The sequence below is a fragment of the Ylistrum balloti genome, unplaced genomic scaffold (assembly GCF_031769215.1).
Source record: "Ylistrum balloti isolate Yb309-2 unplaced genomic scaffold, AGI_CSIRO_Ybal_v1 Utg369830, whole genome shotgun sequence".
NCBI classification, from domain to species: domain Eukaryota; kingdom Metazoa; phylum Mollusca; class Bivalvia; order Pectinida; family Pectinidae; genus Ylistrum; species Ylistrum balloti.
Window position 1 is genome coordinate 959,382 of NW_026781993.1, and position 25,958 is coordinate 985,339.

Sequence of the window (25,958 nt, forward strand, 5' to 3'; positions counted from 1 at the left end):
AAAAGTCATTACTTCACAGAAGGATTTTTTGTCATCAAGTTTGTTCAATTCAATTAGTTCAATGCCCAGGATCAAGTGTAATGTATATATAATGGCTAAACATTTTGGCCTGAATTTAAAAATTTGATTTTGTTTGGTTTATATTGCTGAATGTCTAATCATCAGCTAGGTTAATTTTAATGGCCTCTCGGTGTAAGCAAGGCGAGTGCAGGTGTTAAATGTGTTGTTGTTTGGAAGACTACAGTATGCTTGTGTAAACTTCCTATGTTACAGTGCAGAAGCTGACTTTATAGTGCTATCACACTGAATTAAATATGCTGCCAAAGGCCTAATCAGGACACCTCTTGCGGTCACATCATACTGACAACGGGTGAACTATACTACTATAATACAGAATGTTAAGCAGGGAGGTGTAAACTACCAATTTTATAGACTCTGGTTTATGTCTCAGTCAGGGGACAGAATCCAAAGTCTTACAGGGAAAACTCTCAACTAAAGGCCAAAAGTGAGACAGTGTGACAGGAGACATTAGGAAGGAGAAACATGTTCAGAACATAGAGAAAATATAAAGACCCTTTGTTTAGTTGCAACTGGAACAACAGGTACAATTCTTACGCCCTCCATGCCAGGCAGGAACTTAGAAAGAATTGGAGAAATAGACTATGTCTCTGTACCAACACATACAAGTATCAAGTGATGATTGGAAATTAGACATGGCTATCTTGATCTTAGAACTCTGAAACAAACACTTTTTCTGAGGTAATGTCAAAACAGACTTTTGTACGGATACTGAATTCTTAAAATGTTGTGGCGACAGAAATGACATTGATGTTGAAAGTCTTTAAGCCCAAGTTATCAATTTCATATTCATTTTTAAGTGAGATACACAATGAAAACTCGAAATTTTCAAAGTAAGTGTCACCTAAAAACTGCTTTATTTCAAGGTTGTATTATTGTGACATTTCATATTTAATTAATTTTCACATTTCAAAATCAAATGATAAGAGATACTGACAGATACAAAAAAATTTCACTTTACTACGGCATCTGGCAGAAAGGAAAAATCATCACATGTATTTTACCACCAACAAAAGCAAACTTTCACTTTCCATGTTTTGGGAATAGATGTCTTTAAAATAATTCCTATAAAAAGGGGTAACTGATATCTCTGTGACAGGAAAGCTATTCTTTAACTTAATATGTGAAAAGAATAAGACATACTCTAATCATATATGTCAATATTTCTGTTATTAAATACATGCCACTTCCTATACTATTAGCTTAAATCTTCCAAATTATACAAATACCAGTACAAGATTCTGTTCATCACATCACTCAAATTCGTAAGGAACTTTTCAATTCATATTCTGTAAACTGTGTCTGTGTTTTATTTTTCGCAAATTTGGCTATCAAAACATACTCGTGAAAATTAAGACAGCATTCAGAGAAAAGTCTGTTTCACAAAAGTTTAACCACTGTGTCCTGATAGAATATAAATGTTTTTGCTTTTGTATTTTTACAATTTTACAGGTACATGTTTCAATGGTATACCTGTTCAGCAGGAATACGTTCTTTGACACGTGTGATGCAAGCTTCAACGTCTGTCTTGTCGAACATGGTGTAGCGAAGAAGTATGCGTGCGAAATCCTGCTCTGAGATAGTGGCCATGCCTTTAGAGAACTCCATAAATTCCAACTCAATTACCTCTGACTGCAGATTCTCCATGAATCTGCAAATTCAAAAGAAAAACAAATACAAATTAAAAACTTCCACTGAATCTGGTCAAAATCTGATCAGTTGTACATCACTAGTAGTGATTTTTTAGTAAAAGAATTGATGGACACTGGATGTCATGAACTATTTATACATCTTATCATCTGAATAGTCAACATGTTTATAACAGCACTTTTTAGGCTTCCCTTCCTTAAGATTCCAAACAATTTTCAGCTCAATGAGACCACAAGAACTTGAAAAGAAGTTTAAAATGTGTTTTTCAAGATCAACCCCCATTGGTAAAACTTGATAAGTTTAAAGCATACAAAGTTTATGTAAGGTGGTTGGTGCATGACAATATATCTTACTGACCCTTCAGGTCAGATGGCCTAAAAACAAACTTAGCAGAAAAACACTGCCTTCAAATGTGATTTCCGAAAGAGTTGTCTCCCTTAAAAATATTTCTGAGGCTAAAGCCTGCAGTTTTTTTCTATGTCACTTTTTTTAAAAGGAATTTATATTTCTTGAATTTAAAGACAAATTTTCAAAAAGTCTATCACGTCATATTTCTTTTTCTTATTTACAGAATTCTATGCTCTAGTTGTATTTATGGAGTCAATTTTAAATATTCCTGTTTCTTGTACTTGAAAAAAAAAAAATCATATTTTAATTTTCAAATATGGGCATCTTGTGGTGCCTCTGTTAGTAACATACATATATATATAGATACATGTTTCTTTCAATTGAAATTTTGATAATATATATAAATTGATGAGTTTATCAAAAAACAATTTTTCCAGCTAACCAAAGAAATTTTGATTTCAGCTATGATAAATTGTTGAGCCACTTTTGAGAGAGTTTAATTTACCTGTGAAAATCCTCATACTTGAGTGCCTGTTTACCCTTGGGTCCAAAGAAATGGATAAGGAGAGTGGTGTCCTGTACTGGGTCAACACTCTGTTAACACAGATAATTATTGATAATATATCAGTATGTTTGAGGATTATTCATCGAAATTCTTGTTCATATTTTCATCAATTAAATACAAAACATTTGATGATTTTACATTTATCTCACTCTTACAACGAATCTAATTAAAAGTTAATTTTTATCTTTATACCAATACAAACAAGGTTTCTTTCCATTCAAACATCAGTAAGATCGTTAATGAAAAGTTTTTAGATGTAATATACATGGATCTATATACGAATTAAGAAAGGTTTTTTCCCAAATACATAAATATGTCAAACATGTCCCAAAACTACTTTTAATAAACATAAAAGAAACATTTTTTTCCTCATTGTTCTTTCCTTCATTCTTTATAAAGACATAATAAATCAGTATTAAATGTTACACAAATGATGTCTTTTAACTGAATACTTTGAAAATGATATATTAGGAACCATCAACAAAATTCTAGAAAATTCACACACTGGTGCCACTTAGCACCAAAATCCCCTTTCTGTAATTTAAACAAAGATTCAAAAACATCAAAACCTGATAAACAGGTGGAAGTTAAAGGTTAAAGATTACTTTTAATTGGAAAATTCTTTAAACTTAAAGTTTTATACCATTCACAGTTCACTGAAATTCCTGATTTTTTATTTTCCGTAGATAATCATAAAATGGTGTTAGACACGGTGCCTAATTGAAATATCAATATGAGGTACACATACATATGTATCTTACATGATGAGATTTTCATTTGATGAAATTTTTTTTTTCACTGCATTGTTTTTTTGCTCTCTGTATCTTACTTAATTGTAACCATAGATACAATACATCAGTAACATTCACGGTTCAGTGAACTATCACCAGTAGATTACATGTTTCAGCATAATATTCTTTAAATCAACCCCAATTTCTACATAGCTATAGACTAGTAAAATCAAATTAAGAAAAAATAAGTTAATTTGCATTATAGTTTTTATTACTGTTTATTTACTACTGAACTTATGATGCTAAATTATGTTATTATGATACGAACAGTTAAGACATGGTTTAATGTTATTTAAGCCTTCAACAATACGTCTATGGTAATGAGGTAGTAACAGGAAACAAGAATACTACTGAGTCTGAGATATTAATAAAAATAAATATTCATTGTTAAATTATTATTGACATGAGACAGAGTCTATCAGAATTCAAGTTTGTTGGTTTCATAAAACGGTAAAACAACCAATAAATTTTGTTTGAAATTTTCTGAATAAACAGATCTTCATACAACAAAATTTAGGACTTTTTTTGTTTTTTCCTCTTTTTTTTTTCTCCTTTTTCTTCTTCTTTATTAAATTCTGTCCTAAATATAAATATCTCCACAGTAAACATATTTGAATGTTGCACACAACAAATTCCATTATTGTTGTCTTCATTGTTTTTGTGCTGAACTGGCCTGCCTTTCACTATATTTACATATTACTTTACCAATGAAATTAATGAAACGTACAATATATATCTAAACAAAGACACTAAAATTTCTAATTTTCTCCATGATATATTGAGCTGAGTATATTGTCATTCCATGCTTTAGAAGTTTCCAATAAATCATACATGTTTTTCACCCATTTCAAGTTTATAGCAATTCTCCTGATTGCCACACCACAAAACGGCCTCCAGATGGTAAAACATTTATATCGCTTTCAATCTTTTTAAAAATCTTTTTACAGGTATATCATTACTTTAGGAAGACACTGATTGTCTATTTTTAATAATAGGATAATTTCTTTGCTGATTCCCATATTTTAGCTCATGCAGCAGTTGTTGTTTATATGCACGCTATATACATCTATAACCTAGCCCCAGCCACAGCGACACATTCTATAATTATTTAATAACATGCAATATACCCATTTCCAAGTGCAAACAATTTCACGAATACAATTTTGAAATCCCACATATGACACCATCGTATAATAAATCAGCTGATATTCTGGGTAATTCTGATACATGTAATTTTATTGTCACCGTTATCAATTTTTCAATTTTTTTAAGTTGATTTTTGCAAATTATACCATTTATTGATCAATCCATCAATTAGTCTGTGCCTGGTAATTATTAAAACCATAAAGATAACAAAGGAAGTTAAGTCCAAGTACTAACTTTTTATGTCTAAAACCATGGGCAAACTAGACTATGAATTATCAACATTTTCACTACTTCAGTTCAGACTTTTTTATAAAACATATTTGGAAAACTTGTACATGCTGACTCTGATCCAATACAAGCTCAGTTAAGTACAAAAAGAATTCAAGCTACATTTTTTTGGAGTCACCATCCATTTTTTCCACCTCTGAACTTTAATAATTTGATAAATGCCATCAATACATCAATCGTGTCTTTTATATCTAAATAGCTATTAAACTACTCTATTTATTCCTACAAATATTTGTTATTCTGTTTCTAACTGAAATTACTCATTCAATGAATAAACCTAATGGGGATGGGTAGAAGGCAATCCAACTACTTCCTGGTCTCCACTGCATTAAGAATAGCCCAATTCTACCTCAAAATTCCAGCTTTTTGAAAAACAGGGTTATCTGCCCTTATCAATAGGTATTGATTGCTATGTCAATAGTTTGCATGAGAAAATTACGTCATTTTCTCAAAAACTTTTACGATCTTACTCCCTCAAACAAATGACACAACAATCAATACCTGTTCACAAATTATGTCTTCATTTTAATGACAAAATATCTGACCTGGAAAAAATTGACTCGAATTTATGATGAAAAGCGATATATATATATAAAGGAAGAAACTGCAGGCAATTCCCACAAAAGCAGATCACAGGAATGTTGCCATCATGTGACAATAAGCATGCATACACCATATTCATTATTTGAATTATTTTTAACTGATGAAATCATTTATTTCTATTGATGTTTTTCCTTTAAAATTCCGTATAAAAAGTAAACTGCCATTGTTTCTGATATATACTTCAAAATTCAGTAAAACTAAATCACCTTTCAATGAATAACTTATAAAAATAATTTCTTCCCTTTTTTAAGGAAAAAATGTGTGAGTATAGGTAACTATTAAAATGTAATGAACTAAGTTTTTAATCAAATATACAACACACATTTTATTATATACATATATATATACATGTATATAGATATAATGGACACAAGACAGATATACTAACCTCCTTCACCTGAAATATATAAAAACATACAACACAAAGTTAAACAAAATATCTAAATAATTATAATTAAGCAATTAAAAAATAAAATACTTAAAAAAATAGCCACCCATGCTAAATTTAAGCACCAATACTACACTAAATATGACAACAAAATGTTAATGAAAAGCTCAAAAAAAATGTAATTGTTTTAAAAAGCAAATCCATCATACAATAGAATTGTTGAAGAAAAACTCAATTAAGCAAATCAGTATGAAAACGTTTGCAGTACAATATATACAATGTGCACGGAGTTTACAGAATGGTATTAGATCTTACTGCCAGTCTTTAAACTATGATGCCATTCATATACAGCCAGGTAAATTAGTATCCAAACTCGCAATATTTACTGGTAAACATAACCTTATAAACACAGTCTCTGTATATGCATGTTCAGCTTAATATATATATGTATACGTGTATTTCTAAAAAATGTCTATCATGATTATGTAAAATTTGTGTTATGATTATTACAAATGATTGACGAGTATCAATGGAGAATTCTGTTATTATCTCTGGGATGGCATTATTGTTATACAGAGGGAAGAAGGAAGTCTACAAAGACAGGGACAGGAACGTCTAGCAGAAATTATCTAAAACTACAACTCGATGTCAAAATTTCAAGTGTATTTGAAGAAAGCCTAATATCTGGCTAAAAGTTTTACATGAGCAAAATCACTTCTAGAATTGTACTCTTCACCGATTATCATCTCCAACATTAATAACCAATGTGTTGTACTTTAAATCATGGAAAAATGATGGGAATTTTTCTACTAGTTTTGGTGGATGAATTTTCGAGGGTGTACCAACATATCTAACAACAGAATCACAGACAATTTGAACTTTTTGGATTAAATGGATAAATAGAAGGATTGTAGAAATTCAATTTAAGATAAAATTATTATCAATGATATCTGAGTATTGTTTAATATCTTAATTAATTCATTTTATGAAAGTTATCGATGAAGTATAAAGATTAAACTGAATATATAGCCCATGAGCCAGGATTTGTACATCAATTATAATTGATATATTCAAGTTCTAGTTATTCTAATTGTTTGCTTCATCAAATAAGACATGTACATTATAATTATGCACAAATCTTGTTTAATGACCCTGACAAAAACTTCATTTATTTCATCTAGATTTTTCTCATTGATTATACAAAAAGCATTTAGAGGTGCAAGGGAAAATATTTACTACAAAGCTTGTAACCTATATCAAACATGCAAACATACAGATGTAAAATAAAAACAACATATAGTGTTATTTAAAACATAACAGCAAAACATTTTAATAGGAAAAAATGTGAGTAGGTAAGCGTTTAGTGAGAAAATCTACGGGAAAACGTCACCACTTGTGGGCTGGGTTACATCACAGGAAGGCTGGAAAACATACTTTAGCCACGGTGTTCTCCCTGTTAATTGTCTCGCTCCCGGCCTCAGTATGCTCTTTACTGAAGACTCGCTCCAGCTGTAAAATGTCATGTGGATTAGTGGGGGGCATCAACGAGTTGATCCTTAACACCCAATTTATCATTTATCATAGGTCATAATATCACGTGGATTAGCGGAGGGCATCAACGAGTTGATCCTTAACATGCAATTTATCATTTATCATAGGTCATAATATCACGTGGATTAGCGGGGGGCATCAACGAGTTGATCCTTAACATGCAATTTATCATTTATCATAGGTCATAATATCACGTAGATTAGTGAGGGAGGGGGGGACATCAATGAGTTGATCCTTAACACGCAAACATTGTTTATCTTAGGTCATAATGTCACGTGGATTAGTAGGGGACATCAATGAGTTGATCCTTAACACGCAATTCATTGTTTATCTTAGGTCATAATATCACATGGATTAGTGGGGGACATCAATGAGTTGATCCTTAACACGCAATTCATTGTTTATCTAAGGTCATAATGTCACGTGGATTAGTGTGTGTGTGTGTGTGTGGAGGGGGGGACATCAATGAGTTGATCTTTAACACGCAAACATTGTTTATCTTAGGTCATAATGTCACGTGGATTAGTGGGGGACATCAATGAGTTGATCCTTAACACGCAATTCATTGTTTATCTTAGGTCATAATGTCACGTGGATAAGTGGGAGTGGGAGGGGGGGGGGGGTGAGAGGGTTGGGGGCGGGGGGGTGGTGAGGCATCAACAATATGATCCTTAACACACAATTCATTATTTATCCTAGCTAGGTCATAATGTCACATGAATAAGTGGGGGTGGGGTGGGGGAGGGGTGTTGTGGGGGGGGGGAGGAATCAACAATATGATCCTTAACACACAATTCATTGTTTCTTAGGTCATGATGCAGCCTTATGTATGGTTAACAGTCCTTGAAAATTAATGGAAAATTGTCCTGACCATTATAGAAATTTTAATGAAATCATTTTAATGGTCTGAAGGAAGTCTATTATTTCAACAAAAATCACAGTAATTTTAACGGTAAGTTGAAAATGTTTAGGTTTATTTAAAAGGCTGATTGGGGGAAAATCAATTAAGATCACTTTTCATTCAATTTAGTAAGAATGAAACAGATGAACCTTTGAAGCTATTCATATAATCATTTTTCTTTCTGAATGCTTAATTTGATAGTAGTATTTGTTGAAAAGGGTATTTTTGACATATTTTCACTGTTAGATATGGTTTTAAGCAGTATCAATGTGTAATTCTGGTAAATGAAATTATGAAATAAGATTAAGAAATTGCATGATGTCAAATGTCATTTGACCCCTGTGACCTTGAAAATGGATCATGGTCATTCATTTTAATAAACTTGGTAGTTCTTTATCCCAGCGTGCTACATGCATCAGTACTCTTGGCTTTTTGGTTATTAAGAAGAAGTCAAAAATGTCAATTATTTAGGACTGACGACAGACGAGCATGCCACCGGACAAAAGGTGATCGCAATACGACACTTGAGACTTCGTCTCGTGACCTAAACACCTTTAATGTATAAAAAGGTGTTTTCCTCTTTTTGCTATAATCTACAGTGCATCAAAATTGATATTTTAATGTGAAACAACATATGAATATTCATTTATTTTAACTACTTAGTAAATTTATTAATTTCTCTACAAGCAAAATGAATGTGAAGAAAAGGCAAAATTGAATCATTTAGATTTCATCAATTATTTAAACTAGACCTCAACAATATTTTTGTGTTGTGAAAGTATAGAAATTGGTTGTCAAAGAGGATCTTTCCAGCACTAAGGACTAATCTACATGAGCCATTGTGTAAAGCATATATCTATATGTAGAGGCTAACTTCATGTTTAAGTTTAACAAATTGCAGAAAAGTTCCTTTGCAGGAAAGATTTATTTTTTTCGTAGATAAAGATTAAATAAAAAACAAAAGGCCCTTGGGCATGGGCATTATCTGCAATCTTGAAATTATATTCTTTATACATGCACAACACAATTGCTATTACTATATAGGATATTGTGTCTATAGTAAACCCTCCCCCACGTCAAAGACAAATATAGTCAATCTGAAAGAGAAGACAAGCACTAAGTTCCTGTTGACAAAAACATAGATATACACAACATATCCGGACAAAACAATTAAGCTTATCCTGAATATAGCACTCTGATGATAAACCAATGAGTTTAATCATATTTTAAATGTGATGAGTGAAAATGTTGTAAAATGATATGTGATAAATCTGGAGCTGAAAATTAAAATCATTAGTGATCAGGTTATTTTCCATCAAATTACAATTCAAACAAAACAGAAAATATAAGCAAGCATGCAGACTGGCATAGAGGAAAAAAGGGCACACACTGTGAAATACGCATACAAACAACATGCACTCCAAAACCTCCTATCTAGTCTCTACATCATCTCACAGCTGATAAAGATTAGTGCCATTCTTGTAGTTATAATTCAATCAACAGTTGTTTATCTGTTTTTTGTTTGTTTGGTATTTCTTTGTATTTCATTATATTTTTTGGCGTGTACTAAATAAAGAGATGAAATGAAACAGTTCTCTCTTTCTTCTCCGTGCTCCTTGTGGTCATTAATGGTCACCTATTGCTACTGTGCTATTAAATCATGGGGTATAATATCTAAAGCAGAAATAAGATTTTTAGTTGAAAAGTATATTTGTTGCTAGGAAGATCATGAATGAAACATATTCTGTATTTTAATATATTTTCTGTAAATAAAGTCTTTTGAAACAATAATAAGTGTAAGTGTACCTTTAAACTTAATTTATCAGATTCTGACAAGGAAATGTATCGGATGCCATATTTGGCAATGATACCGTTGATAATGCAGCAGATATCTCCTTACATTTTGACAATGACTCTTGATAACATTTATATAATAAAAGAGTTATTTTGATATTGTATGAAGAAAAAATCTTCATGTCAATTTGTAATTCAATATTTAGTTAAGCAATTTGCATAAATGATATCAATCTGTTTTAATTAACAAAACTTAAGGTCATTTTGACTTCAAAAAATGCATTCAGAAGTCTTCATTTAAACAGTTTTACAAAGATAAATATGAAAAGATGATTTTCTCATTTCTGTCTTCATCTCAGATGTACTTTTGAAAATTTCAGAAACCACTTATTTTTTTCTTTCACTTTTTTTCTTATTCCGTGAGCTACTTGAAATATTGTAAATGTATTACCAAATTTAAAGTACTAGCTGTGTTAATGGTTAGTTAGCAGGGTGATGAACCATCAGGCATCTCTACTAATTGATAGGAAACTGACAAATTAATACTGTCTTCTAAAATTCATCAGTGCTGCATATTTCTCAATTGTTTTGAGCTTACAGAATTACAAAATAAATAAAAAACAAAACATAAATGATCAAGTAAAGAAATATTTGCAAAAATTTCAATTCAATTCTACAGAAACAAATATCAGTAATAATAACATTTATATTTATAATATTTGTCTAAATTTGGTCCCATTTGGAAGAAAGAGAAATAATATCAAGGGAGATAACTGATGAATTAAGAGACATATAACTATTCAGAATTCCATTTCTAGCAAGTTCACACATGCACTCTGGAGAAAAAACTTCCGCCTTAACAACCTGCTACAACAAACGCTCTTTCATCTCTTGTGGCGCCATCTGCTGTGACAGATATGGATGAGAAGGAGTCAGTTTTTTATCTGCCATGCGACAGATTTGCAGACAAGAATTAATGCAGTGTTCCGAATATATATGAAACATACATCAAGTAATGCCTGCAGTTTTTGCTGCGGCCTTGGGACAAACTTTCGTTCCGCGGGGGGAAGGGTGAAGAAGCTTTCCAACTGAAATAGATAATAAATACAGTCAACAACTATCAAACTGAAAATGTTTACAAAAAGAAAACTACAAACTGATAGAGAAGCAAAAATTAAAAACAAAGAAATAAAAAAAAACTGTGCAATGTCATAACCAAGGGAAAAAGGACAAAAAAATAAAAAACAATAGCCCCATGTGTTTTAACAGTCATCTGCCTATAAAGACCTATATATGAAAGAGGCAAAATAGGTCTAAAATAAATTGCTCAACAACTCTACAGTTTACACTGAAGACATTGTTGGTTCATCAAGACATTTTCTGCAAATTTGAAATCATATTCTTCATACATGCACTCAAATGTCATTACTCTGGACACCACCCACTCTCAATAATGTTTCACACCAAATTTGGTTGAAATCCATTAAAGGATTAAGAAAGCTCTTAAGTCCCTAGGTATTGAATCAACTTTCTGAATTTAAAAAATGATTCCCTGTTCTAAATGACGTTTCAGACTAAATTTGGTAGAAATTTGTTTAAGCATTAAGAAGGAGTAGCATTTTGAAGCAAAATATTGTCTTATTTTCCCTTTTGGGACCAGCCCCCAAGTCCCTAGGTGTCAAATCAAATTTCTGAATTTAAGAAACAACTGCCTACCCTAACTGATGAATCAGGCCAAAGTTGTTGAAATCCACCCATGCTGAAAGGAGGAAAAGGGTTTTAAATCTAATTTCAGTACCTTCACAATTCTGAATCTAACAAACAATTACCCTCACCCAATGATGCATCAGACCAAATTTGGTTGAAATCCATCCAGGTATGAAAGAGGTGAAGGGTTTTAAAAAAAAGTTTATGCACGACGCACAACCGATAGCACACAAAGACGGACAAAGCATGTTGGCTTGAGGTCATCTTGACTTATGCCTGACTTAAAAGGAAAAAAATGAAAAAAATTTGATAGATGAAAGAATTATAATCACTGTTTAAAAAAAAAAAGAAAAGAAATATTGATATATTAACATAACAATTTTGGAGAGAGATGATCCTTTTAGTTCAGTGAAAGAAAAGGGAAAAAAACCCCAAAACCATTGAAATTGAACCCAGATTATGAAGTCAGTGAGTTTTTGGTTTTTAAAGTTTCTATAGGTTAAAAGAAAGACTGACCGTAGTAAAGAAATGACCAGTTCATTAAGAAAAAAACTTGCATGTGACAGATATTTACAGTTACACACAAGAAAGGGAATTTAATAGTCACTGAAGATCTGTACTGGGAAGGAAAAGTTATATATATATATATATATATATATAATTAGTTCTATAATAAGTCAGGTTAACAAGATGTACAATTACTGACTAAATAAATATTAATAATATATTATGTATTAAATATGAATATAAAAAGTATACTTTATGATATCTAAGGATCAAGAATACTTCATACTTTCTGTATTTCACTTTTCACTCCTAACATTCTTTATATTCCGATTTAAGAAGAGATTGAGGTTAAAATCACAGAGCAAAGGTCTTCAAAAAATTAAGTGAAAAAAAGAAGAAGACCTATCTTTTAATGACTGATAACAAGAATAAAGAAAAACTTTTAAAGCACATCAGAGGTGAAACTAGTCAGTCAATAAATATCCCACTCACAGGTGATGCTTGGCAAGTGTTGTGACGGAAAATTACTTTTTTTTCAAATATCATATACTTATTTTTCAACCAGTATTTTTTATCCTTCATTTGGAGATGATCAAAACTAATGAACAAAAACAAATTTGACCCCTGTGACTTTGAAAATAGGTCAAGGGGGAGCTAGAAATTAATTTTCTTTTACTTGATTTCTACAATTTGCGATTTAAAGAGAACACAAACATGATTACTAGCATAAAAACCCTTTATATAAATATAATTTAAGCTGACACATTCCTCTTCTCACCCTCCCTCCACTCAAAAAGACAAAGTGGTGTTATATATATTCAAAAATGTTTTTTTTTTTAAAACAAATTTTTTCACAATTATAAAAAAGAAAAGACAGACAAAAAAAAGTAGATTTGAAAGAAAATGAATACGGTATATTTAACTGGTAGTTTTTGATAAGAATAAAAAACAATAATATTGCATTAATTTCTGACCAAATTGCCTGAACCATTTGAAATTATGAAGGTTCACAATACAAGATTAGGAAGTGAGGCGAAACTATGGATATATAGTGACTTCTTCGTATGAAATGACCTATATATAATATACACATGACGGAAAAGATGTAAAAAAACAAAAGTAGTTTCAGAGGAGTGTGATAAATAATTCAACCTAAAATTGCTTCTTAAATAAAATTGTGAGGATAATAACATGCAAATTACATCAATGATGACATCTAGATCCACTGTAAGCCAACCAGCTGATTATTTGGGAGTAGCCTCCCTTTGACTACATCTGCCAATTCACAAAACATGCTTAAAATGCCAAACTGGCAAAAATGTTGCAATGAGGAAGTCAAAATAAACAAGAGATCCCTGAAGGATCTTGGTGTCCACCATTGTTTGATCTTTATGTGCTCTTTGAAAGTTCAATCTTTTCCCTTCTTTTCTCTTCTCTTCTCTGTTTTTACTCTTAATGATAAGTACTTTGAACATTCCTTTGCAGAAATAGTGATGATAATCTTTACCTGCCAAATCCAAGATAGTCACCTGAAGGTGATTTTATTTTCTGATCAGTCCCGAAATCAAATGGGCAAAAGTAGAGGCCAAAGGGAACATACATATGAAATTTGAGAGAGATCCATTTGGTACTTCTTAAGAAATAGGGGTAACAATCTCTACTAGGCAAAATCCAAGATGGCTGCCTGTCAGTCATTTTGTATTCGTGATCAGTCTCAAACTCAAACAGGCACAAATAGGGACAAACAGAAACCTATACATAGAATTTAAGAAATATCTATGCCGTATTTCTCAAGAAGCAGATTACAATCTTTCAAAATCAAAATCAAAGATGGCCACCTGTTGGCAATTTTAAATTTTCTTATCAGTCCTAAAATCAAACATGCACAACTAGGGACCAAGGGGAAACTAAATGTGAAATTTAAGAAAGATATATACAGTATTTCCCAAAAAAATAGCGATAACAAGCTTTCAAGTAAAAATCCAAGATGGACGCATGTCGGCCATTTTATTTATCTGATCAGTAACAAAATCAAACAGGCACAACAAGGGATCAAGGGAAACCTACACATGAAATTTGAGAAAAATCTATGCTACAGTTCTCAAAAATAATACTAGTTAACAAAAAAATGAAAATTTCTTCAGTCTTTTTCCCCATCTTCTATCAGCATAAGATAAAAATAAAGATGATCAATCCATGTATTTGTATACCAATAATGAAGATGACTTCTTGAATGTTTTGTGATTATCACAGCACACAAAATTCAGGATAAGACAAAATGAATGCTAAGTTCACACTTCAACAATGGCCTTGAAAACCTTAACATTTCAGGTAAAAAATGAATCTTAATCAATGGAAATTTTTTTCCTCCCACTTGTGCAATATAAAGTTAAACTGGATTATTCAACAATGCTGATGATGATGATGATGATGATGATGATGATGATGATGATGATGATGATGATGATGATGATGATGATGATGAAGAACAAACATGAATTTTTTTATAATTGTCTTGTGTCAAAAATAACACGTATTTGCTAATAGAGACTGATATTTTATCCATTAACTTTCTCAGTAAATCATGACTCCTATTCACAATAACTGTAGAAAGCCCTAATGAAGGGAGAAAACTATCTGGGATTGTAAATTTGGACTATCCAATCACAAAACAATTATGCCTGGTGCAATCACACAAACAAACACTTTTTTTAATCTATTTTATATTTGCTTTATCTTTGTTTTCCATCATTTTATTCCATCAATAAAAAGAATGTCAAAGTAAAGCCCCTCAAATATAAAAACCTGTAATAAATCTAGAACACCCAGCTTTGTACTGCAATAGTGGTTACAATACCTTCAGTGGAACAGTGGTAACAGTTCCTAGGTAGTGACAGAAACAAAGTACAGACACTGGAACAGTGGTAACAGTTCCTAGGTAGTGACAGAAGTACAGACACTGGAACAGTGGTTACAGTTCCAAGGCAGTGACATAAGAGAACCTAGATTTTGAGATATTGAACTGACAGCATTCTGAAAAGTCTTTAATCTAACACACCTTTATATCACTGTGTCCTTCTACACCTACCTTATATTTACCTGTATATCACTATATCCCCCCACCCCCTATTCCGGTGGTGACACTTTCTCAGTATAAATTGGTTAATCTAGGAGTGCATGTCTCCTGACAGGTATTATACAACCCACGTACCTGCTCTCTGACCCTTGAGTGCTTACCTGTACGAGGTACACCCAGTATGTATATATATCATTAACTCAGGTAAAAAATATATGCTTTAGTAATCATTACACAACATTTGCATCCAACTTCATTCATGTGCAGTGATCTTACCCAGGTTGCTTCTTGGGTCACTTTACAACTGAATGATATATAGATATTTACCTGTGTAGAAACCATTCTCTTGATATCGCAGCTAGGTATAAAGAAACTACCAAAAACCAGTATTCATATAAAGTCTGCATTTTCAACATTGCCTCAGTCTAATTAAATAGTACAGGCGAGCTCAAAGACACTGAAGACAAATAGGTGCATTTTACACAATCTTTTTAATCAATCATATGCCTACCATATTTTCAGGGTTATAAGACCCATCAGTATATCAACTGCAGAGCCAATTTCTAATGATTTTTTCGATTTGATCCTGATATTAGCCACATCAGAATGTAAGCTGCACCCTTTCTTACGAGGTGGTGACTGTTATGTTGACCAAAGACAATGGATGACAATTTATCAAGATCATCAGTGAAACATTTAAATGAATTATAATCCAGATCATCCTTATTTTATTGATAATTTTCAAAAATGCAAAAACAGCAATTATCGAGCATGTTTGGCTTGGGAACCTTCCAAGATTGTCTACACACAGTTATAGGGTCTGATGTTACGCATGGTTTACTTAACAATATCTCCATCAGTGTCTTCTTTCAAATATTAATGAAGCCCATGGATGCTGACAAAATTCTTACAGTCCCATATTATCATGGCGGTCATTCAAGAATTTAACCTATAACCTATCAATCCCAGGATGCAATAGGCTATTGTAGACTTCCGCTAAGGCTTCTGAAGCAAACACGAAAGTTCAGAAGATATTACTGTGATTCCTATTAAAAGATATGATTAATCTAATCAATAAGAATGTTATTTTTAATTCAATCTTAAAATCATCCTGTATGTGGTTGCAAATGACGTTCTAGATGATGTTTCAGTTACAAACATGAACAGGAACTTATAACTGGAAAAATATGGTAGACTCCAATGTCACCACAAAGATGTTCACAGTGCACCATCCTGTTATAAAATTACAGTAAACATAAAATTGTCATGTCATCAAACTGCCTTCAATACTGAATGCCATTAATCCCTGGTGTGCTAGGAAATAGAGAAAGGTAGTTGTGACCCTCCCCAGGAGACCTGTCAGCTGTGAGACATATCGGCTCGAGTTGTCACTAATAAGTACCTTGCTGTATCTGGTTAATTTTCGGATCAAATAGAGTCTGAAGATATGTACTAGATTAGACAAATGGTTCCTTAAGTTTCTTCCATAGAGTTAACTCAGATACGGGTTTGTTGGCAACAAGTCAAATGTTTGGTATATAAACCCACACAATTATATATTACTATATTCACATCACATTGTTATTTCACTGCCCTGCAATAAGCCCCAAGGTAACATTAGATAAGCTTGAGAACTTGTACAATGGTCATTATCACTAAAAGTATTAGGAGAATCAATCAAAATAGTCTCTTAACATAAACTATTAGGGTCAGACTTAAGATACCTGTATGTTGTCCTAAAACTGACCTTGTTATCATTAAATGATGGCTCACTATGAATAAAGCTCAAAAACAAATTAATAATGATTGATGTTTCTCCTACAGCATCCCACTGAGCTATAGCATCATCTAATCTATGACATCATCATACTCTTAAAACAAGACTTACTGACCCACTATCGGATGGAGGATGCCTAGTCGTCATGTGACTATCCTTGTCCAGTAAATAAACATTCCATACCCGACAAATTCTTATCAATGAGAATGCAAAATACCTTGTCACTACTGTCAGAAAGGATTGGTTTTCGGGGAGAATCTCCTTCAGTGATGATGCACCTACACACTTTTTAAGACTTATTTACTGTCAAAATATTTCTTTCACTTTACAGTTCAATAAAATATATACCTGTCCTTGATGAGGAATAAAGTTTAGAAACACATGTAAATTGTAGTTTGTCTAGCATTTTTTTCTACAGGTAAGTCTCAAAAACAAACTTTTTATTATTCCCATAACCTTTCACCTTTGGTATCATATATCTATATCCAATATATCTCACTCCCACATAATAAAACAACCAACAGATCCGGGAATTATATGTCAACATGAAAACTACATTTCAATATCTTTTTCTACTTAAATAAATATACATTTTTATTTACCTGTCAATTACGCATATTATTCATTTTTCCTACTCACACAACTGAATGGCCTCCCCAAACTTAGAAATAACTGGTTTAGACTGTGCATTGCTTATAGATCACTACAAACACAGATAACTTAAATCTTTAAATGGGCCTCTTACTGCTTTTTCCCCGCTTGGTGAAAACAATTTATTTATTTCAGGATAAAAATCAAATCACCAAGACAGCAACTTTTCAGAGATGAAAACCAGATCTACAGCACAATTATAGTAAGATAGAACTGTAAATGCTTATAAACACCACTGTACATATCTAACCAGTTAATTGTCCAGAATTAGCTAGTCATGCATCACTAATGATTTTCCTTCTTTCACCTTTTGTTTTCCTAAAGAATATTCTTAAAAAAGTATATTCAACGCAAGTGTAAACACATCACAGTAACATTGTATCAGAACAATTACTTCATATCATCGACTGAGAAAGTTAAAAAATAGTCAATGGGGAAAACAGCCTTTTCAGGTGGTCATGGAGGCCATCTGCATACTCTACAGTAGCCAATACTAAACAGTGACGAGGGGGGCTACAGATTCTCGCACATGTATGATCAAGTGTTAAACAAAGTGTAGGGGTATCAACCATAGGGGTATACCGTTACCTACTTTTCCCCTTATAATCTGTTTACGAACTTATACTATTTTCAACCTTGGTGTACATAGGATTATAGTATGTCAGTGTTAGTTCGCTCAATGAATTAAAAAAAATCTCACTAAGATTTGAATTTTCCTATATTAAATCTTCCATCCAGGAACTATAGAACAAATATCTTTGAAATTTCAGTCAATTTGACCCTCTTTTGGCCTCGCCCATTAGCCCAAGGTAAAATTTCAGTCAATTTGACCCTCTTTTGGCCCCGCCCATCAGCCCGAGGGTCAGTCAAGGTAAATATGTACATCTCATCAAATAATCTGTTTATACTAATAGAAAATAAATCTAAATCAAGTTTAAACTATTTTAAAACAAACATAAACAAATTGTGCTCAAAAATGTCATTTTCCTATATAAATATAGTATATTTACCCCTTCCCTGTGGGAAATGTGAGACCCTGGGGTCATGAAATTTACAATTTTTATAAAGCACTGTAATACACTTCCATCCATGAAGAGTATTTAGTTTTACATTATCTGTGTAATGAGAAGAAGATTTTTGAAGTTTCAGTAAATTTGACCAATTTTTGGTCTCACCAATCAGCCCCTGGGGATCAATATGTGCATCTGATTAAACTGTCAGCAACCAGGTTTGAACTATTTCCAATAGAAAATAAACAAATAATGTTCATAAAAAGTGATTTTCCTATATAAACTATAGTAAATTTTACCCCCTCCCTTAAAGTGGTAAAGTAATTGAAGGCCTTTGCATCCATGAAGAGTACTTCATTCTAGCATACCTGGGATTTGAGAAGAAGATTTCTGAAGTTTCAATGAAAATGACCCTTTTTTTGCTTTGCCCCTCTGGGCCCTGGGGGATGGGGACCATATAATATACATTTTTGGTGTGCCTTAAGTGATGGAGATGTTTTGTAAAATTTCATTGAAATCAGTCCTGTAGTTTTCCAGAAGTCAAAAACGTTAAAAGTTTATGACAGATGCACGACGCACAGCACTGGACAAAAGGGGGATCACAATAGGTCACCCTGAGACTCAGTCTCAAGTGACCTAAAAAGACTATTTCACCAAAATAAATCTCTAAAGGACTCAAATGAAATCCATTTTCAGACACAGACACCATTGAAAAGTGAAATTGATGCCCATTACTTGAAATTAACACGTTTAATATGGCCAAGACTATACTAGAGTTGCTTCCCTTAGAACACAAGTTGTTATTAAGAGGTAACTTGGCGCCACAGGTAATCTAAGATTGTAACAGAGCAGAGTTGTTAAGTAAAACAACAAAGGTACGCCCCGATACATAACCCAGTCGCTGTACCTATCAGTTACAAAACACTCCACCTCTTAATATCAAATACTTTTCCTGATTAAAAAAAAACCTTTTAAACATATCTGACCTATTTTTTTCTTTTTTAAATCAATATAAAATCCATTGTTGTTGTTTACTCATCTCTACATCATTAATTCAAATCAGCAATTCTTTTTTACTATAAATAAAAATAAGTTATGATAAGTATTATTTCAATAGCGTGTTACATATGGATTTAATCATGACTAATGTTGAGGATTGATCACATTACCATGTATTAAGAAACTTGATCATTCTGAAAAACATATTGATTTCATATACTTAGTGTACTGGTTTTAAATAAGATCTTGGTGTGGGTGCTAACTCAGAACAGCCAATGTTACAGTTTATTTCAATTCAATGCGTAAATTCATGCAGGATGTCTAGCCAAGAATGACCAAGGAGTTTATGTGACTGTACCTTTAAAACCTACCACATTCAGGTTTACATGCTAAAGTTTAATGAAAGCAGTATTTACATCTGATATAGAACTTTTCACTGTATCTAATTCTACATGTAGACAATACACTGAGAAAGGAATCACATGTACAAATCCTGGTCTTTTCTGATGAAGCATTCTCTGCTTGCTTTGAGAAGTTGCAGTTTAGTTCCTTATTTGACTCCGCTTTATCTTATAGTTAAAACTGTGTATTATCATTTATTATGTATTATTATGCAAAAATGTGATTTTAAATTCAAACTGAATCATATGCTCCTTTGTTCCCTGAGGTTATGTGTGCTTCAAACCGAATGTTTGTGAGGATGCATAACAATTAATGCATATGCCTGGTAATAAGCCCACCTATACCTATTGAAGTACAATATAATCACAATCTAATGCTATTCCAGTATCCTGTAAAAAGCCTACTCACAGACTTTGATGAATTGTGATGAATTACAGACTTTGATGAATTGTGATGACTCGTATTGGCACCTTTGGTCTAAGGAAGGAAAATTATAGTAACCTGGTTTTACCTAATGTTATCTGTTCCTCCACAACATAATCCCCCATCCCCTGCCCCCTATTTCATGTTTTTTTTCTTCCTTGGACAATTTGTTAAATTGTATTCAACAAATGAATGGAAATGAAATCTGATAAAGCATCAAACCTACCAGAATGTAGTACTGGTGTACATTGAGAATACAGTATGCTCTATCAGAACCAAATTGATTTTTATGACATGGATTAAATTTACTAACAAACTACTTTGATAAACAAAGGTCAAAATCTGTAATATCTGTACCTAGATTTTGTTCTCCCAGTTGTTTGCTAAACTCCAGACATTAGCATATATCACCCGCAGATTTGACCTTGTTGTTATTGCGTTTAAGAAGAAAATTAGAAACAAGAGTTTGATTGGATTTCCTGTGTCTCTATGTACGTCATTACTATGGTGTCAAAACGTCCACTCAATTAAAACACGACTTAATTAATCTGCACACACGTCAAACAGCTCATTAACACACTCTGGTAGTGGTTTTCATTAGAAACTTAATAACCAGAACTAGAGACTAAATCTGACCTTCACCTTCCTCATAATCCCCCCCCCTCCCTCTACCAGGTGTCTACACAGTAGGGCAATTCTGGCATATATACAACACAAAGTCACTTACCCAAATGGCCAGTTATAATAATGTAATTCCTAATGCACATCATTAGAGGGGACATCTTATTGCTAAAACAAAGTGCAGAAAAGTCAAGTGTACTCTAATCACCTCTAGAATGTTTCCATTTTGTGAGGTAGTCAAATTTTTTAATGAAAATTGAGGTCTACATATATTCTACTTTGATTTACAATTTCATTCCATTAATTCACTTGAAATGAAAATAAATTGAAAACAATCAAACCATTCATTTTGTAAACAATCTTTGTCGTTATGCAGGGAAAAACAACACTAGAATTGATTCTGATAAAGTGAAAAGTTAATTGAGAATGAAGTGAAGAGTGCTTGGGAATTTTACACAGATCCTGAAGGATGGTTAATTGATAGTAAGATTCTGATCAGTTTGTGGAAGGATCAGGTTGGGGATTAGTGTAGGAGTAGGGGATGGCTGACAGAAATAACAGGTTCAGGGTTAGTGTAGGGGTAGGGGATGGTTGGCAGAAATAACAGGTTCAGGGTTAGTGTAGGAGTAGGGGATGGCTGACAGAAATAACAGGTTCAGGATTAGTGTAGGAGTAGGGAATGGCTGACAGAAATAACAGGTTCAGGGTTAGTGTAGGGGTAGGGGATGGTTGGCAGAAATAACAGGTTCAGGGTTAGTGTAGGAGTAGGGGATGGCTGACAGAAATAACAGGTTCAGGGTTAGTGTAGGAGTAGGGAATGGCTGACAGAAATAACAGGTTCAGGGTTAGTGTAGGGGTAGGGGATGGTTGGCAGAAATAACAGGTTCAGGGTTAGTGTAGGAGTAGGGGATGGCTGACAGAAATAACAGGTTCAGGGTTAGTGTAGGAGTAGGGGATGGTTGGCAGAAATAACAGGTTCAGGGTTAGTGTAGGGGTAGGGGATGGTTGGCAGAAATAACAGGTTCAGGATTAGTGTAGGAGTAGGGAATGGTTGGCAAAAGGATAGGGTTGGGGGTTGGTATATGAGTAGGGGACTGTCGGTGAAAAGATTGGGTTGAGGGCAAGTGGATTGGCAATGGTTAGAGGAAGGGGTGGGGGTTGTTGATTGAGAAAGAGGTTGATTGAAGGATGGATGGGAAAAGTGTAGGGGATTGGGATTGTCAGATGGAGACAAAGTGGAACTGATGATGAAGAGGGGAAGGCTATTGAATATAAGATGGTTGGACAAAGATTTAGGGGGATTGATGGATATCAATATACAATCTCATATTAATCAAATATTCACTTAGAAAAAAAATCCACTTATAAGTAACTTACCAAAAAGTCCCCATATTTCCTTTCTATAGTTATACTCCTGCACAACTATGGTATACCAACGTTAAACCACTAGAAGTAAAAATGTGTGTAACCCATCTGGGATTAAGATCAACGTTGCTTATATTGTAATTGATCTTAAATATTTAATGGATAGATAACTCTTCCCTGCACCCACACAACCACTGAACTAAAAGCTGATTGCTGTATTGAGTGGCTATGTCTACAATCCCCCACCCACCTCCTGGTTAATGATGGCACACATTACTTATCATTACTAATGCATTTCTTCACCTCACAACTCTGCATGAAGGCAACGGGGCAGCATTTTGTCTTTGAAGTCAGATAATTTCCAGTATTGAATCGCATACACAGAATCCCTTTATGGATGGTCATGATAATATGTTACAGCACTTAACAACACATAACATGACTATCAGATTTCTCATTTCTCACAGCTGGAGCAGACGACACTACCAAATACAATACTCCTAAATGAATAAAACATCGTCATGCGCCCACGTTTACATTTGAAACAATCCTAACAGGCAATATTTCACAGATTTAACCAACAATTTTTGCTGTTTGTAGAAATGTGGAAAATTTACGAGTTGAGTGGGAGGACATTGCGACTACATATCAATTTTGAACAGGAGTCAAAGAATTGAATCATTTGTGAATTAAAAATTCAGTGATACAACAAACCTCTCATTGTATCTTACACTTGGGAATTAAGAGGTCGCCATCTACTCTCCTTCTAAGTACTTTTCTGTGCAATCTTCAACAATCTCTCTCTAAGAATGAAAAATGTTCTTTTACAATCAGCGACCAATCAAATTCAATCTTTCCCCGTATCAACTGATGTAAAGAATGATGTCGAGATAGAAAACATGGCCAGGCCTGGCTACGATTGAAATCAGATGAGAACAAATCTATGTTAAAACGCCTACACATCGTCAAATGCCAATGTCAGCAGAATCTTAAGTTGTCAATGTCTGTTTCAATAAAGTCAACTACAACAGAAAACTTCTGAATGGAATGTTTAACTTTTCAATACTAGTATGAAATGTTCAGCAATCTTTCAATGAAAGCCTGAAGTGGACCCCACCTCTTTCACTAAAGTCTATTTATTTTGTCTGTTTGCATCACTGGCTCTTTATTGCTGACACAGGATATTTTCTTTTTTTTCTCTGATATTTCAAATCCAATAGAGTTTTCCCTTCTTGAAGTGTCTGTATTTCAAAGAGGAATCAATGTTCACGACAGAGCCCAGTAGTGTACCTAGTACATAACATAGAACAGTTGTTTATTAAGTATATAAATGTAATAATACTGAATTTATGAAAAACATTTGAAGGTTAATGTTAAGCACATAAATTGCACTAATGGTTGCGAATGCCAGCATCAGTAAATATCTCTACTTATTGTTATAAGTTATTATAAGTAATTATATATAAATGTGTATAACTGATCATATAGACCATATGCTTGGCTACCTACCTGTCAGGATATATAACAAGCCAAATTTTTTTTTTTTAATTTTCATTGTTGATTGAAGAAATGCTAATATCAAATGGCCTTTGGATAAAAAACCTCAAGTGAACCTTTACAACACGATATGTACTACAGAAAGCACAAAAAATCAACAATAAGTCTTTCTCTTACACCACAACCTTTAGACCTTCACCAATGTTACAAAATCAAGTTATTTATTAATTCTGATAAACATAATGACAGTACAAATTGCCCATTTTCTGTGAACAGCTTCAATCAATTAAAACATATGTAAAACAATGTTATTGTCTTTCTAAACAATGAGTGAAGATTTTTCACCGGAAAACATCTGTAACAATAGATATTGTCAACAAAAAACAGTGAAGATAATTTGCCTAAATCCTCATTATATAACAAAACACATAAGACAGTCAGCCAAAATCAAAATAACACGCAATTCTAATCAATCATCACTGAAGAGGTCTCTTTTATTTCCTTGTTCAACTTGTTTGGCTTGATAATGCACGTCAAATCAGGGGAGATAACTGCTGTCTTAAATGCTTAGCAAGGCAAACGTTAATTTCAGAACAAATTTCCATGGCATCAAAATGTATTTTTATACTGCTGTTTGCAAAATCTGAAAGGGAAAGATTTTAAAGACCAAGAGGGACCTTAAATACCAGTAGTCTCCAACTTAAAGTTATACTGAAAACAATCTATTAGCTTATAGAAACATGTTGTATGATGCTTGTCGACACAAACAAGCTGGTGAGTGTATCTGTCAAATAGAATTTAATCAAATATCCATAATCCTCTCAAAACCATTCAAACTTCATTACTGAATATGTCAACTTTTTTCCCTTTTTCATTCCAAAAGTGGTGTGGTGTCACTCTCAAGAGGAATTGTTGCTGGAATTTTCAAAGACAAAAATATACATAAAATGAAGGAATTCCAAAAATATTCAAACCAAAATGTTATAATCTGTTTTTGAAAAGTACTTCTCTTCAATATCTAACTGAAATTTTTTTTTTTTTTTTTTTTTTTTTTATTTAAATCAATCCCTTTTACAAATGGTGAAGATATCTGGAGAAATCGATACATTTCATAGAAAATACATCATTTTTTTGCTTGGTACACAGTAAAAGTACGAATATATAGACAGCAGCCTATAATACTGTTATACAAAATCAAGGCTTGCCAAGCTCACTAACAGCAGCCATCTACTTCCCTAAGTGATATAACAAAGGTTAATTTACAAAATACAGAAGGTCAAAACAGTTGAACATTTAACATTCTCTAATTGCCTTATCACTCCTTGAACTTTAATGAATGTGTATAACATGAGATTGAAGGTGTACATATTTTATAGTCAATCAGAAAGAATCTCTTACATAGAATATTGCTGTAGAACAATAAATTTGTCTGCCAATCAGAAAGAATCATAACATATTTACACATCCAACCTCTACACCCTCCCCCCCCCCACCATACACACACACACACCCCACCAAACACTAGCAAAAAAAAAACTCCAAAGATTCTAAACTGTCTATATAATTGAAACATGATTTAATAACATCACCTTTTTTAGTATTAAGTGAAAATGGGAATAGGATTGTGTCAAGGTCAAACCTTTCCTATCTGTTACAAAGATACCTAAATAAATAAATAAACAAAAGCCCCACAGGCCTTAAGGGTCATCTGACTAAAAAGACCTATATATAAAAGTGTCAAATAGACCTACCATAAATAGATCATCTACTCTACAGCTTACATAGAAGACATTGTTGGTTCATAAAACGTTTTCTGCAAA

The 25,958-nt window shown here is 32.9% G+C and overlaps 1 protein-coding gene across 1 annotated transcript in view; it reads right to left on the reverse strand.

Annotated features, from left to right (window-relative positions):
- LOC132545121 (calcium uptake protein 3, mitochondrial-like) overlaps positions 1 to 25,958 on the reverse strand; it is a 142,900-nt gene that overhangs the window by 12,609 nt on the left and 104,333 nt on the right. The window contains exons 6-9 of the mRNA XM_060208792.1: positions 11,111 to 11,191; positions 7,292 to 7,366; positions 2,582 to 2,670; positions 1,552 to 1,729 (exon numbers count right to left, since the gene is read on the reverse strand). Of these exons, the coding sequence (XP_060064775.1) occupies positions 1,552 to 1,729; positions 2,582 to 2,670; positions 7,292 to 7,366; positions 11,111 to 11,191 (423 nt within the window). The remainder of the gene's footprint in view (positions 1 to 1,551; positions 1,730 to 2,581; positions 2,671 to 7,291; positions 7,367 to 11,110; positions 11,192 to 25,958) is intronic.